The following is a 14900-nucleotide window of genomic DNA, read 5'->3' as shown; positions in this document are numbered from 1 at the left end:
TTGAAGAATGAGGCACATAGGCAAAGAAGAAATCTTTGTTTTGAATTTTAATGAGACCTAGCCAAGCTTCAAGTGAACTTTTTGAGAGAGAACTAGTAGTTGGGAATTGATCTGGCACTTTAGTTTAAGCTCAAGTTAAAGGACATTGGATCATTTAGTTTTGTTTTTTAAAAATATTTGTTAATGAATGGGTTTGTTTGGTGAGGGTGTTTTGGTTTGTTTTTGGTTTTTTTGGTTTTTGTTTGTATTATAGGGCATCATAGTGTACCAGCGGTTTTTATGTTTAATAATGAATGTTTCCTGGGACGCCTAGGTGGCTCAGTCAATTAAGTGTCTGCCTTCGGCTCAGGTCATGAACCCAGTGTCCTGGGATCGAGTCCCACATCGGCCTCCTTGCTCAGCCAGGAGCCTGTTTCTCCCTCTGCCTGCCATTCTCCCTGCTTGTGCTGTCTCTCTGACAAATAAATAAATAAAATCTTAAAAAAGAAAAAAGAATGTTTCCCTCACTGTTCATTGGCCTAGAAAAGCTCTAAGCAATTAAAGATCTTGGAATCATTAAAAATTGGATATATTTTAAGAGCTTGCATTATGCAAATGTACTTAATCATTGAAAAATAAATGAAAAGTCAGCTAAATATTCTTGGAAACTAGGAGCCTAAATGGTAAAGCATAGTTAAGATTTAAACATTATTTTTACCAGGAAAAAAAAAAAATTTTTTTTGTTTTTGAGAAAGAGGGAGGGTGGGGCAGAAGGAGAGGGAGAGAGAATTTTTTTTTTTTTAAGATTTTATTTGTTTATTTGACAGAGAGAGCACAAGCAGGGAGAGTGGCAGGCACAGGGAGAGGGAGAAGCAGGCTCCCTGCTGAGCCAGGAGCTTTACTCAGGGCTTGATCCTGGGACCCTGGGATCGTGACCTGAGCCAAAGGCAGATGCTTAACCGACTGAGCCACCCATGCTCCCCGGAGAGAGAAAATCTTAAGCAGGCTCCATGCCCAGCTCGGATCCTAACTCGGGGCTTTATCTTACAACTCTGAGATTATGACCTGAGCCAAAAATCAAGAATTGGACACTTAAATGGCTGAGCCACCCAGGTGCCCCTTATCAGTAATTTATATCTTAAATACTCAAATTGTTAAGAAGTAGCAAACCTGGCTAATTTATGCTTTACCTTCTTTTCCTCTTTGTTCAAGGAAGATTAAAACCATTTATTATTTCATTTAAAATTACCAATAATGAACCCCTTACATGTTAAATAATGTTTTTAATGAAAAATATTTTCCAAAGCAAAAACAATTCAAAGGAGAAAAATAACATTATTTCACATTTTTGTAAATCTTTAAACATCTGGCCTAATGGAAGACAGCAGATGTCATATTTGCTTCTGCATTCAATTTCTTATGTTATGTTTTGATTAAAGTATATGAAGAATATCCAGCCTTTTACAGATAATGTAGTTAGAAAAAGGAAGAGGACTTTAATATCTTTTCAAATATTCTTCTTTGATACTATACCAAAACTCCGTAAGTGGTAGTTTCTTAAGGATTAGTTACAATGTGGAATTTGAAACAATATCAGTGAAGTTTGGTATTTTGTTATATTAAACCCATTGGTTTGTCTCTCACTTGGAATCTTTTACTCATGTATGCATTTGTAACACCATGCCTAAGTCATTTGGGAAAAACTGGCTGAGTTAAAGTATTGGTAGACTGTGAAGTTCATCATGGCAATACAAATTTTCCAAAATTCTAACTCTCGCTTCAAAGCTTGGATTTTTATCATTGGCAACAAATATTGTCAGTTGTTGCTCTTAAAGTGATAGGCCAACTTGGCTCTTTTTCCAGATGTCTGCCAGATACCCAAATCTTAATAATTATAGTTGTTTGTCAGTTATTTTTCAAATCAAAATCATATACATTTGAAAAGTTCATAGTTAGGGGCGCCTGGATGGCTCAGTCATTTAAGCATCTGCCTTTGGCTCAGGTCACGATCTCAGGGTCCTGGGATCGAGCCCCCACATCGGGTTCCCTTCTCGGCTGAGAGCCTGCTTTTCCCTCTCCCTCTGCCCCTCCTGCTCGTGCTTTCTCTTACTTCAAATAAAAAAAACTTAAAAGTTCATAGTTTAGCTTGCAAGTGCACAAGTGCTTTTCTCTGAGATTGCCACTTCAGTGTGCAGAAGTTCTTTATGCATACTTCCTATTTCATCACACAATATTAAACTTCTCATTTGAGTCAAGATTTAATAAAACTAATCTTTTTTACTGCTTTTTCAGAGGCAGTCTTAGGTGAAACAGACTCATTCCCTCCCTCCCTCCTTTCCTTCCTTCCTTCCTGTGTGTGTGGCAGTGAATTCAATGACTACTAGTACAGTTTGGTGCCACTACTCTGATTTGTAATATGTCAGTAATTTCCTCCCCCCCCCCCCACTGCTTTTGCATCATTAGTGCAAATGTCAGTACAGTTGGCAAATAATGAGTTAGTATTGTGAAAATAGTTTGGCTCTCATGGACCCCGTGAAACAGTCTTGGGGGCTTCCAGAGATCCATTAACTACTGAAATCCTTGAGAACCACTAACTAAAGAATATTAAAATGCTCTTAAAGCATTTTAGAAGTAGCATAACTCATACAATAATTCAGCTTCTGAATAGTAGAAGTTGATTATAATATATAGATGAATTTACTGGTTCAAGCTTTTAGTATTTCAGCTTTTCTGAAGGTATACTTCCTGGTTGGTTTGTAAACAATTTTGTACAGTAATCAATGTCTATTAGAGATAGGATTTTGTATATCTGTATCACCAGATACTGGGCCTCACTGTAAATATCTAGCTTAGTTTGTTAAAGGTGGTTTAATTAGCTAATTTTTCTAGTTACTATTTTTTTTCTTCTTTTGAATACATAAAAGTGTAAAAATTAATGTGATATCAAGGTTAATACTGTACCGTAAGGTTAGAGGTTTCAGAGTATTTCTGTTGTGATATTTAAGTCACCTTAAATGCTCTAGTAGTGGGGACTGTTTTCTGATTTTTTTTTTTAAGGTTTTGGTTGATGTATATAGATCTTGTCATTTTTTTAGAAATTAATAGTAGAGCATATTAAAATATTTTTTTATTTTTATTTTTTAGAGAGCAAGAACGTGCATGTGCCAGAGCGGGGTGGGGGGAAGGTGGGAGAGTGAGGGGGTGGTGCGGGGGGAGGAGGGATGGAGGGAGAGGGAGAGAGAGAGAGAATCTTAAGCAGGTTCCTTGCCCAGCGTGGAGCCTGATGCAGGGCTCAGTCTCACGGCCCTGAGATCATGACCTGAAATGAAATCAAGAGTCAGACCCTTAACTGACTGAGCCATCCAGGCGCCCCCCAAAATCTTTTTTCTTTTTTTTTTTAAGATTATTTATTTATTGGGCGCCTGGGTGGCTCAGTTGGTTAAGCGACTGCCTTCGGCTCAGGTCATGATCCTGGAGTCCCCGGATCGAGTCCCGCATCGGGCTCCCTGCTCGGCAGGGAGTCTGCTTCTCCCTCTGACCCTCCCCCCTCTCGTGTGCTCTCTCTCGCTCTCTCTCTCTCTCAAATAAATAAATAAAATCTTTAAAAAAAAAAAAAGATTATTTATTTATTTATTTGACAGAAAGACAGCGAGAGCGGGAACACAAGCAGGGGGAGTGGGAGAGGAAGAAGCAGGCTTCCCGCGGAGCAGGGAGCCCGATGTGGGACTCGATCCCAGGACCCTGGGATCATGACCTGAGCCGAAGGCAGACGCTTAACGACTGAGCCACCCAGGCACCGCCACCCCAAAAAATCTTTTAAAGATACAGTTGTGCTTCACATTTCTGTCTTTGTTGGCTTTCACTTTCATTGATTTGCTGAGTTTTCTGAAGTGGTTTGTCTTCAACAGATAACATGTTGTTGAATTTCTTTTACATTGGTATTTGGAAACATGGAGTTGTAAGCCTGTAGGAGGCACTGTAAATCAGTTCACTGTATTCTTAATTTGTAATAAAGTAAACATGTTTTTGCAACAAGTAATCTTATTAATTATTTTCCTTACTAGAGAAATTGTGAATCATTCAGAGCTACCTCATTAGACTTTGAAGCTTCTTTATGGGGAGCACCAGGAAAAGCATGTTCATTTCTACCTTTTTCTGTTCTTTTGCAGTGATCTTAATCATAGCACGCAGTATGTACAGGGGCTAGCACTTTGTACCCTTGGCTGCATGGGCTCTTCAGAGATGTGCAGAGATCTTGCAGGAGAGGTAGAGAAACTCCTGAAAACCTCCAATTCTTACTTAAGAAAAAAGGTAACTTTTAATGAAGTCAGATGTCTGCATTTGGATTAGAGAATATTATGGAGATGGGGAGGCAAATTATTTTGAGAGCTCTGATGGTGATATAACCTATCTTTCTCTGCAGTAAATATATTTTATTTAAGTCAAGTGTTTATAAGTCAAAATCTGTTTTTATACTAATTTTGGAGGTGGGTTTTTTTTATTGCTGATTAACTCCAATTGGTAATTATGAACTCTTTAATTCTTCTCTTAATTCCTTTTTTTTCAAGGAAATGATTTATAAACAAACGTTACTGGATATCCTGGATACCTAATTACTTCCTAATTTACCAGATTCTAAACAGTATTAAACAAAGTAATAATAAACAGAACTTTAAGAATTTACTTTTATTCTAATAATTAGTGCCCATGTTTTTGTATTAGTGCCTTTGAATCTCTGGAAGTGTACAGTTCCATGGGGACCTGGGTAATTATTAGAGAATGATCTAGAACACACTTTCTAAATTGGTGTGTCTAAATGAAATAGTAATGGAAGACAATGATCTTAATCTCTTACTTGCTGTTATATGTTGATACAAACATTTTATGATTTTTTTTTTTTTAAGATTTTATTTATTTGACAGAGAGAGACACAGTGAGAGAGGGAACACAAGCAGGGGGAGTGGGAGAGGGAGAAGCAGGCTTCCCGCTGAGCAGGGAGCCCGATGTGGGGCTCGATCCCAGGACCCTGGGATCATGACCTGAGCCGAAGGCAGACGCTTAATGACTGAGCCACCCAGGCACACCAACATTTTATGTTTTTTAAAATTGTCCTTTAACCCTGTAACCTTCATAAACAAAAGGTGTAAAATTTAGAACTTTGAAGAAGTGAACACTTACTATTGCCTGGTTGACATTCACTGTGCCTCCACATTAATGGTGTGAGACAAGACGTTGCAAGGGCCAAGCTGTTTTCCAGGATCATGGACTGTTAATGTTGATTGTGAAACAAAGCCAGTGCTTTCTCTTAAAGTATGAGTGGGCTGCTCTTGTTCAAAAAGTACATTATTTCATTAAATAAAACATTTCTATGGATTGGAAAAAAAATTTTTTTTTCCCCTAAATATAACTTGGGAAAAATTAGCTGAAATCTTTTCTTGTTACTGTATCTGAACTTTTGTGGTATTTAACTCCAACAAATAGTAGTTATGGTTACTTTTGGCAGGCATAATCAAAATCAGTCTTTGTACCTTTCTTTCCAGTGAACAAGCCAAGACCATCTTTTCTTCAGTAGAGATTAGCTAATTATTAAATGGTTTTCTTGATATCAGCAGAGAATGAATTGGGGGAAGATATGGGTATTATTAAAAGTAACAGTAGTAATGTATCTTTAAATTGCATGGTGTTTTTATAAAACCTTTTGGTCATCTTAGAAGAATGAGTATCACAGATGGATGTCTTTATTTTTTACTCTGTAAAACTCCACAGAAGTTATATTTAATTTGTTTGATAAATTCATGTTAACCATGGTCTAGTCTACGAAGTTTTTGTCCACTTATTTAGTAATACATGAATGAAGGGATAGGTGAGCTAAAAGTTCTCATTAATGAAATAGTATAAATTGGAAAGTCCTAACCAGTTAATAAATAATAAATCTGATATCTGACTTCTTTGTTCTTTCTTCTTTCAGTAGGTGAACTAAGTGATAAGGTTTTTTTTTTTTGTTGGTGTTGTTTTTTGTAAGATTGGCTGCCCTGACTTAATTGAAATAAATCTTCTGTCCTTTCTCTTTATAGGCAGCACTGTGTGCTGTTCATGTCATCAGGAAGGTTCCTGAACTTATGGAGATGTTTTTACCAGCAACAAAAAATTTATTGAATGAAAAGAACCATGGTAATGTGATTTGGATGTGCTTGTGAAGTATTGAGGAAAAGAGGAAAGAGAAAAGGCTTCAGGCAGTTTTGGCCTTCTCTTTGAGTGCGGTGGACTTGCCTTTTTACTGTGCTTAGACACTTTGCCAGGAAGGGTTGATGGGTCAAATCTCTCTTTGCTCATATCCTCCTTTTACAATTAGAGATTGATTCCTTCATAGTAAAAACTCAGTTTTCATTTTCAGTCCTCTTTTACTATATTAAAAATACTGTGTTAAGTTACTAATATTCATTGTAATACACAAATGATCCTAGCCTTGATTTTCATATGTAAAACACTTTGATTTCCTGGCTATCTTATAATAGAAAAAACATTATTTTTTTATTGCCTGTGGTAGGAGTGTAAGATTTATGAAAATCCTTTAGGTTACTTGTAACAGGAATTTATAATGGGTACTCAGATATATTTATATAAAACTTGAGAGAAATTAAATGGAACATGGCTATTCTTTCCCATACATTTTATTCTTATTTTGAAGTCAGTGAAACAAATTCTGAGTAAAGAAAATTCATGTATCCTACTAAATGCTAAGAGAAAAAATGGTAAGGTATATTTAATTTGATTAATTCAGTCCTGTGCCTAGAAGACTCAAACTTACTGAACAAATGAGTGGTTAGGGTACTTATTTATTATTAGTGGAAACTATTGTGAGATCCTTTTTACTCTGGAACAAGCATATTTACTTGATCATCCATAATTACCTTGGAGTTTTGATTCATTTTATCTGGAAATTTAAAATCTTACTAAGATTTTTACTTCTTGAATGATCACATCTCAGTTAACAGCTTATTAATAAGTACAGGGCAGATGATACCTAGCTTATAGTGACTGTGAGTATTTCTTTATGGATGGTCTCAGATGGAGAGACACGTGTGTTGGTTTTCAGTTTTTAGCAATTATCTTGGTCACATAGTTGTTTAAAATATTCTGATTTAATTGATTTGACCAGTATTAAATAGGGCCTCTATTAAATACTTCCTTTGTATTCACCTCAATGCTTAGCTTTTTTGGGAAATTAAAAAACAGAAGTAGCAACTATCCTTTTGGAATTGATCTTCAGAACTCAAAGCCCTGTTCTGTGAAGTTGAATAATATATAGCCTCATTTTAGTTTTCGTTTGCTCTTATATTTCAGGTGTCCTTCACACATCTGTAGTCCTCCTCACGGAAATGTGTGAACGAAGCCCAGACATGCTTGCACATTTCAGAAAGGTAGGTACCATTCTGTATACCTAAGCCTTTCTTGATTGAAAAATGATTTTCCTGAAAAGTATATGATTTTCTCACTTACGAATTTTCTTTTGAAAGGAAGTTATGGAGCTGAGTAAAGGACTTGACCAGCCCTGCTGTGTGGGTAGGGCTGGAAGCCAGATTTAGGCATATAAGAACTGGCAGTAGTACAGTGTTTTCCTTTCATAATAGAAGTCTTCTCTCAGTGTTGACAGACCTACCAATCTCTCATGTGCTTTATCTGCGGTTTTCACATTGAAGTCAGGAAATGTAACCTGAGGTCAAATTACAAACAGGAATTGTGTGTGTGTGTGTGTGTGTGTGTGTGTGTGTGTGTGTGTGTGTGTGTGTGTTAAAGGCAGGTAATTTTTTTTTTTAAGGTGAAAATTGCAAAGTGAAATTTGACATTACTTTTATGTAACACAGGGTCACCTTCTGTTCATTTTAGACCGTTGACTCTGGTGACTGAAGTCTAGCTTTCTTAAGTTCCCCCCTCCCTTTCTTACAGCGTTCTAAAGTGGAAATTTTTGTTTTCTTCACTGGCTTTTAGAAGATGGTAGTAAGGAGGCCTGGGAAAGACTGTGTTTTGGGTAGTTACATGGGTTTAATTCCTTTATAAGGTGCTGATAACTCAATAAATGGGGCTTACTTTGTATTTTAGATCTAATGAGGCTCTAATAGCACTTCTTTTTTTGGCTTTTTTTTCCTTAGATGTTCATGTCTTGATTAAATTATTGTATAAAATAGTATGAGGCCTGTATCTGTCCCTAATGCTTGCTTTGTATGTTTTGTTCCTGTTGTCTGTTTGGAATCCTGCTGTATGTTAGAATGAAAAGGTAAGAATTAACCCTCTTTTAGATGGTGCATGCCTGCATTAGGTCCTTAGTAGCTTTTGTGCATCCATCCACAAATGTAGCTTTTAAACATACACTAATGCTGAAGCTGTGCTTAATACTATGAGTTATTTGTTCTAGCATTTTTGGCTAACTCCCTAGTCCAGTTTTTGTCTTGTCACTTAAACTCCTCACTCCACAGTCAGCCTTGGATTTCAGTTGCAGCCTTTCCTGAATTCTAAGCCTCCTTCTCTGCCTTTTCTTCATCTTTACTTGAGAAACTTTGAACAGTGTCCCAGTGGCTTTGGTGATGGCAATTCCAGATCAGTTTGGAGCCTTGGCACAAAACATTGCTTCTTTTTGAAGTAGATATTTTAGAACCATGTGTGGGTAACCTCATACTTTATAAAAAGCTCTGTATGTACTTCTGAGCTCTCAGTTCAGACTTAGAGCTTTTATTTCTCCCTTACCTGCACTTAATCTTGCCTGGAAGTTTTGGGATATGAAAAGGATTTTGAGGTAGAGTGGGTGGGCATCAACTGATTTTCATGGCTGCAGCGTTTCCCTTTGTCATCTTATTTTGTTTGTCTTGTCATAAGTTTTAGTGACTTGCATTTTTGTCTGAAAAATAAAGCTGGGTCCCAAGGATTTGTATGTTAAACATTTAGACATTTGTGCCTTTTGTCCCAGGGCAATTTTATGTGGTGTGCTGGTCTTTTGTCAGTGAATAAAAAAATTTCTGAATTTATTAGCCCAAGGGAAAAAGACTTCTCCAAGAAATCAGATTAAACAAACAATCAGGTATATGTATAGTGCAAAAAAGGAGGCCATTGGGACGTATGCAGGGTGAGCCACTTTTTGTGCAGAACTTGGTTACTAGGTGATCCTGGCCTTTTTTTTTTTTTTTTTAAGATTTTATTTGTTTATTTGACAGAGAGAGACACAGCGAGAGAGGGAACACCAGCAGGGGGAGTGGGAGAGGGAGAAGCGGGCTTCCCGCTTCTCTTCTCTTCCCGCTCCCTGGGATCAAGCCCGATGTGGGGCTTGATCCCAGGACCCCGGGATCATGACCTGAGCCGAAGGCAGATGCTTAACGACTGAGCCACCCAGGCGCCCCCCGGCTTTATTACATTTTAAAGTAGTTTACAAATTTATATTATTCTCAAGTCTAAATCTGCCCACAGTTGACAGATTTAATGGGGATTCTGTTTAGAATTTACAGGTCAGCATAACCTAGGTTTGTTTTAATCTTGGAGTTGTCCAAGTTAGAATTTTTTTTAAATGGCTTATGAATCACTTAATTCTGAAGTGTTATGGCCAAACTTCTTTAAATTCATACAGATTATGTTCTCATATTTAAAAGTGGCCTCAATGTTGTGAGTGCATTCCTCGGGCATGCCTTGGCCTTTGTTTCACTCTTGATCCCCCTTTAGAGTTGAGGCATAAGGAGGAATAGAGCCAGAACACAGTGAGAAAAAGTAATTGAGTTGCAGCAAATTGGTTGGGGCTGTTCTGATTGCCTCCAAAAGAGATACCATTTCCTTCACTTTGGACACTTGTTTTCTTAATTTTAGGTGATTAGAGTTGTTTATGTAGCTAAATTGAGTTTTTAGTTGGAGCCTGGAAAAGCTCCCATTGTGGCACATGTTTTGGAATAGGGTTTAAGATTAAGTGCCTGATCAACAGAATGAAATGAATGATAATATTTAAAGCATTTTTAAAAAATAAAGTATTTTAAAGTTTAGCTTAACCATAAAATTGCCTCTACTATTTGTTATGACTCTAATGGACAAAGTAAAGGAAGGACAAGAAGGGAATTCTGACCATAAGGAATGTATGGTTTCAGTACCAAGATGAGACAAGAAAGCAGGCAACAAAGTGTGTATAATTAAGTGCTGAAATAAAAGTTTACCAAAAATTGTATCTTATGAGTTAAGAATAGGGAGAGGAAATTATTCATGGCCTGGTATCTTCTTAAGGTGAAAAATACAATTTTTCATGTGTTTTTCCATTTGGTCCATGTTGGAGGCTTTTGTATTCCCTGTTATTTGTTGGAAAAGAATATAACTAGCCCTGTCCTCAGAGGAAAGAAATTTTTTCTCTGTTTGAGATAGTATATTTTAAAACTGTAATTTTAATAAGATCACCAGTATTTTTGGTGATAACGTTTTATATCCAAATGTTTGAATGGATAAAAATCGAACATGTTTGTGTTACCTAAGTGTGTCCAGTTCTGTAGGGTAGATACGCAGCACGGCCTGTAGGCATCTGTTTGACTTGGTTCCCATAGGCTTTCTGACCTCCTGTTACTTGTAGTATTTTTGCATATATAACTCTGGAATAAAAAAGTCATTCGTTTTTAATTCAGGTAAAATACATATTCCTTCTTGAGTTCGTGGCCTAAGTACTCCTAAGTTGTATTTATCAACCGTCAGCAGTGTACCAGCATATGGTATCAATAGAATTTTCTTGGATTCGCACCCTTGCACCCTTTTTTAAAGCCAAATTACTTGTCTATTCATGAGAAATTCTTTGACGTTCACTGTGTTTTGATGCATCTTTCTTTGCAGCTTGTGCCCCAGTTAGTTCGTATTCTAAAGAACCTCATCATGTCGGGATATTCACCAGAACATGATGTTTCTGGTATCAGTGACCCCTTTTTGCAGGTGAGGTTGAAAGAAAATTTTGGAGAAATTAATTTAATACCTTTGGAATAGATTGTTTCTTTCCTCTTAAGTTTGTGTCAGTAGAAATTTGGTAGTTAACTGATTAAACGAATTACAATAATAAGTGAATAGTGATACAGTTCTGTACTGGATTAATAGAATAAAATTATAGTTTTAATGTGTAATAGCGATTGCATAGAGACTTATCAATATAGTATAGCTCTGTAGGTGGTGGTATCCTTTAGCTGTGGAGTGACAAAGTGTGGGTTGTCTCTACTTCATTCAGACATAGAAGTATTTATTACTTCTCTAAAGATAAGGTTTAAAATTCTTCTCTTTGAATCTTGACATTTCTGATGAGATCTGAGACTTCATTTAAGTTACCAAGTAAGTTCCTTTGTGCCAGGCATAATTTGTTGAAACTAATCATGTTTTGCACATTAGGTACGAATTTTGCGGTTATTAAGAATTTTAGGACGAAATGATGATGACTCAAGTGAAGCTATGAATGATATATTAGCACAGGTGAGTAGACTTAATCTGCATTATATTAAATCTTCATTTTAGTGTAGTGGGGAGCAGAATGATGGTGGTTAGAGCAGTATTTATTTGTGTTTCCTCATTGGTGGCTGTAATCATTCACAAAATGTCTCTTGTTACCTCTGGATATTTTTCGGAAGTATTGTTTTATCACTTATGTACTGCCCTCTTGTGACTTTTCAGGTTGCCACAAATACGGAGACTAGTAAAAATGTAGGAAATGCTATTCTTTATGAAACGGTTTTGACTATCATGGATATTAAGTCAGAGAGTGGACTGCGAGTAAGTCTTTTCTAATCTTTTCCCTAAACATTTCAATTAGAATAAATAACTTAGACTTGAGTACTTTCTTTTTTCTTTAATGATTTTATTTATTTATTTGACAGAGAGAGACGCAGTGAGAGAGGGAACACAAGCAGGGGGAGTGGGAGAGGGAGAAGCAGGCTTCCCGCCGAGCAGGGAGCCCGATGCGGGGCTCGATCCCAGGACCCTGGGATCATGACCTGAGCCGAAGGCAGACGCTTAACGACTGAGCCACCCAGGCGCCCCACTTGAGTACTTTAGAAATGAATTGCATTTGGAAATTTGGTGCAGAATGTATAATGCTGTGTTTTGGTATCTGAAGCATCATTCCCTCCATTGAAGGCTTTTTAATATTGATTATAATAAAGTTTGGAAGCTCTTAGGTATAGTTAGATAATATAGATACTGTTGGGTGAAGGAAACATTTCAAAATAAGCTTTTATTAGAGCCATGATTTGAATTGTATCCATCACTCCAAACAAAACATCTTATTTGAGTTAATTTGTTTTTCTTAAATATTTGTGTGTGTGGTTTTTTTAAGAAATGAACACTTAAAGTAAAAAAACTAAAACAGTACCAGAGGTATGTAGGGAGGGAAATGTTTGCCTGTAGCTTTCACGTTCTTCTAGTGGGGAATATGGTTATCCTTTTCTCATGTATTTTTTCAGAAATTAAAAATTGTGTCTGTACATGTGTATTTCTTCTTTTCCCCACTTTTTGAAACTTTTGGTAATAATTTTAGACTTACAGAAAAGTTGCAAAAATAGTTTGGAGTTCCCATATACCCTTCACTCAGTTTCCCCTAATATTAACATGGTGCGTAACTAGAGATAATTATCAAAACTAAGAAGTTAATATTGGTACTGTACTAAACTATAGAATTTAGTCAGATTTCACCAATTTTTCTACTTCTGCCATTTTTCTGTTTGAGGAGCCGATCCTTGATCCCACCTTGCATTTAATTGTCATGTCTCCTTAGTGTCCTCCAATCTGTGGCAGTTCCTCCGTCTTTCCGTGTCTTTCATGACTTTGACACTTTTGAAGAGTACTGATCAGTTACTTTGTAGGATGTCCCTCAATTTGGCTCTCTCTGATATTTTCTCATAATTAAATTGAGGTTATGGTTTTTTGGCAAGACCACCGCAGAAGTGATGTGCCCTTCTTAGTATCCTATCAGGAGGTACATGCTAATCTATTTGTCTCATTACTGGTGATATTAACCTTGGTCATTTGGTTAAGGTGGTGTCTGTTGTGTGTCTCCACTGTAAAGTTGTTATTTTTTCCTTTGTAATTAAAAGTAGTTTGAGGGAGACACTTTGAGACTATGCAAATTCCCTCTTCTCAGACTTTTTGCCCACCCATTGTAGTATCCATCAGAGAATCTTGTCTGCGGTAGTTATAGGGTGGTGTTCCGGTGATACTTTTCTATTTGCCTCACTTTTTCCTCATTCCCCCTCATGAATTTATTCTTTCAGTCACCTAATGGTATAAGAATCGCTAGCTCATAGCCTTGTAAGAAACAGATTTACCAAATACAGTCCAGTATTTAAATGTATACAGTTCTTTTTGTTTTTAACATTCCATAGTATCCAGATAACTTAACCAAAGTAATTTAGGTTAGTTCTCTTCCTCTTCCTCCTTTTCAAGCAAAATGATAACATATCATATATGTTGTCCTGCACCTTACTCTCTTCACCTAATATTATCTTGGAGCTAGTACATATTCATGTATAGAGACCATCCCCATTAAAAAAAAAATGATGGTGGAATATACGTAATATAAAAGTTAACCATTTCTAAGTCTGTAGTTCAGTGACATTAAGTACATTCACATTGTTTTGCAATCAGCACAACCATGTATCTTCTGAACTTCTTTGTCTTCCCAAACAAACTGTATACCCATTAAACAGTAACTTTCCATTATTCCCTACCCCCAACGCCTGGCAACCCTCATTCTACTTTCTGTCTCTGAATTTGACTCTTCTAGATACCTCATATAAGTATAATCCTAGAGTATTGTCCTTTTGTAGCTGGCTTATTTCACTTAACATAATGTCTTCAAGGCTCATCCATGTTGTAGCACATGTCAGAATCCTAATGTCTCCATGATACTCCATTGTGTGGATGTGCCATAGTGTACTTAGCAAATTTGCTATTAATGGACACTTAGGATATCCCCAGTCATTTGTGATTACAGGTAGTGTTGCAGTAGATTCGTGTGCATGTGTACAAGTGTGTTTTTCAGATGAATTTCTAGAAGTGGAATTGTTGAAGCAGAGGAGATGTTAAAAATAATTATAATTATTGCCAGATTTTTCTCCAGTGAGGCTGTGCCAATATTATTCTTCCACTAACAATATAAAAACTTTAAAACATAATCTTCTAGCAATTACTGTTGAAATAGAATATGATTTTATGAGTTTGCCTTCAGATTTTAGTTTTGTTTTTTGCTAGCTATCTATAGAAATAACAACTATCACTTTTAAATAGTTTACACCATCAGAGGCCAGGAGGTGATCCTTAACATAAATGTTTAATTTTCTTAGATTTTAACCTATGCTATTTCCCCTTAGGTCCTAGCCATAAACATCCTGGGTCGTTTCTTATTGAACAATGACAAGAATATTAGGTAAGTCAACTGGAAAATATCTTGTATCTTGGTATGACAAACTCAGTGTTTTCAAGAGTGACTTTGCTTAAGATTGCGCATGTATTTGAGTGACTTATCTAGAACTTCAACTTGGTTTTTATTTTTAGTCTGGTCTTAAAACTACTGTTTTGTAAAGAATTTGAGGATTTGCCTCATGACTTTTACTTTGTTTGCACTGTCAGCATTAGGAGTCAGCAAACTTTTTCTGTGAAGGACCAGATGGTCAATATTTTAGGCTCTGTGGGCCTTAGGGTCTCTGTGGCAACTGTTCAAAACTCTGCATCTTGGTATGAAAGCAGTCATAGATATGTAATTGATGAGTGGCTGTGTTCCAATAAAAATTCATTTATAGAACCACACAGCAGAGGGCTATAGAGTCTTGTAGGTAGAGGCTGTGGCTTGCTGACCTCTGCTCCAAATTAAGAAAAATACATTTTGCATTGCAAACCTGGAAGGTATTTGTGAACTCCAGCTAATTTTTTTAAGTAGA

The 14900-nt window shown here is 36.6% G+C and overlaps 1 protein-coding gene across 1 annotated transcript in view; it reads left to right on the top strand.

The window, feature by feature from the left end:
* Positions 1-14900, top strand: part of AP1G1 (adaptor related protein complex 1 subunit gamma 1) — a 75800-nt gene that overhangs the window by 37210 nt on the left and 23690 nt on the right. The window contains exons 4-10 of the mRNA XM_036068616.2: positions 4149-4290; positions 6054-6150; positions 7324-7400; positions 10822-10917; positions 11362-11442; positions 11641-11739; positions 14334-14389. Of these exons, the coding sequence (XP_035924509.1) occupies positions 4149-4290; positions 6054-6150; positions 7324-7400; positions 10822-10917; positions 11362-11442; positions 11641-11739; positions 14334-14389 (648 nt within the window). The remainder of the gene's footprint in view (positions 1-4148; positions 4291-6053; positions 6151-7323; positions 7401-10821; positions 10918-11361; positions 11443-11640; positions 11740-14333; positions 14390-14900) is intronic.

Source organism: Halichoerus grypus, chromosome 15, assembly GCF_964656455.1.
Source record: "Halichoerus grypus chromosome 15, mHalGry1.hap1.1, whole genome shotgun sequence".
Classification (NCBI taxonomy): Eukaryota; Metazoa; Chordata; class Mammalia; order Carnivora; family Phocidae; genus Halichoerus; species Halichoerus grypus.
This window is presented reverse-complemented; position numbering and strand designations above follow the sequence as displayed.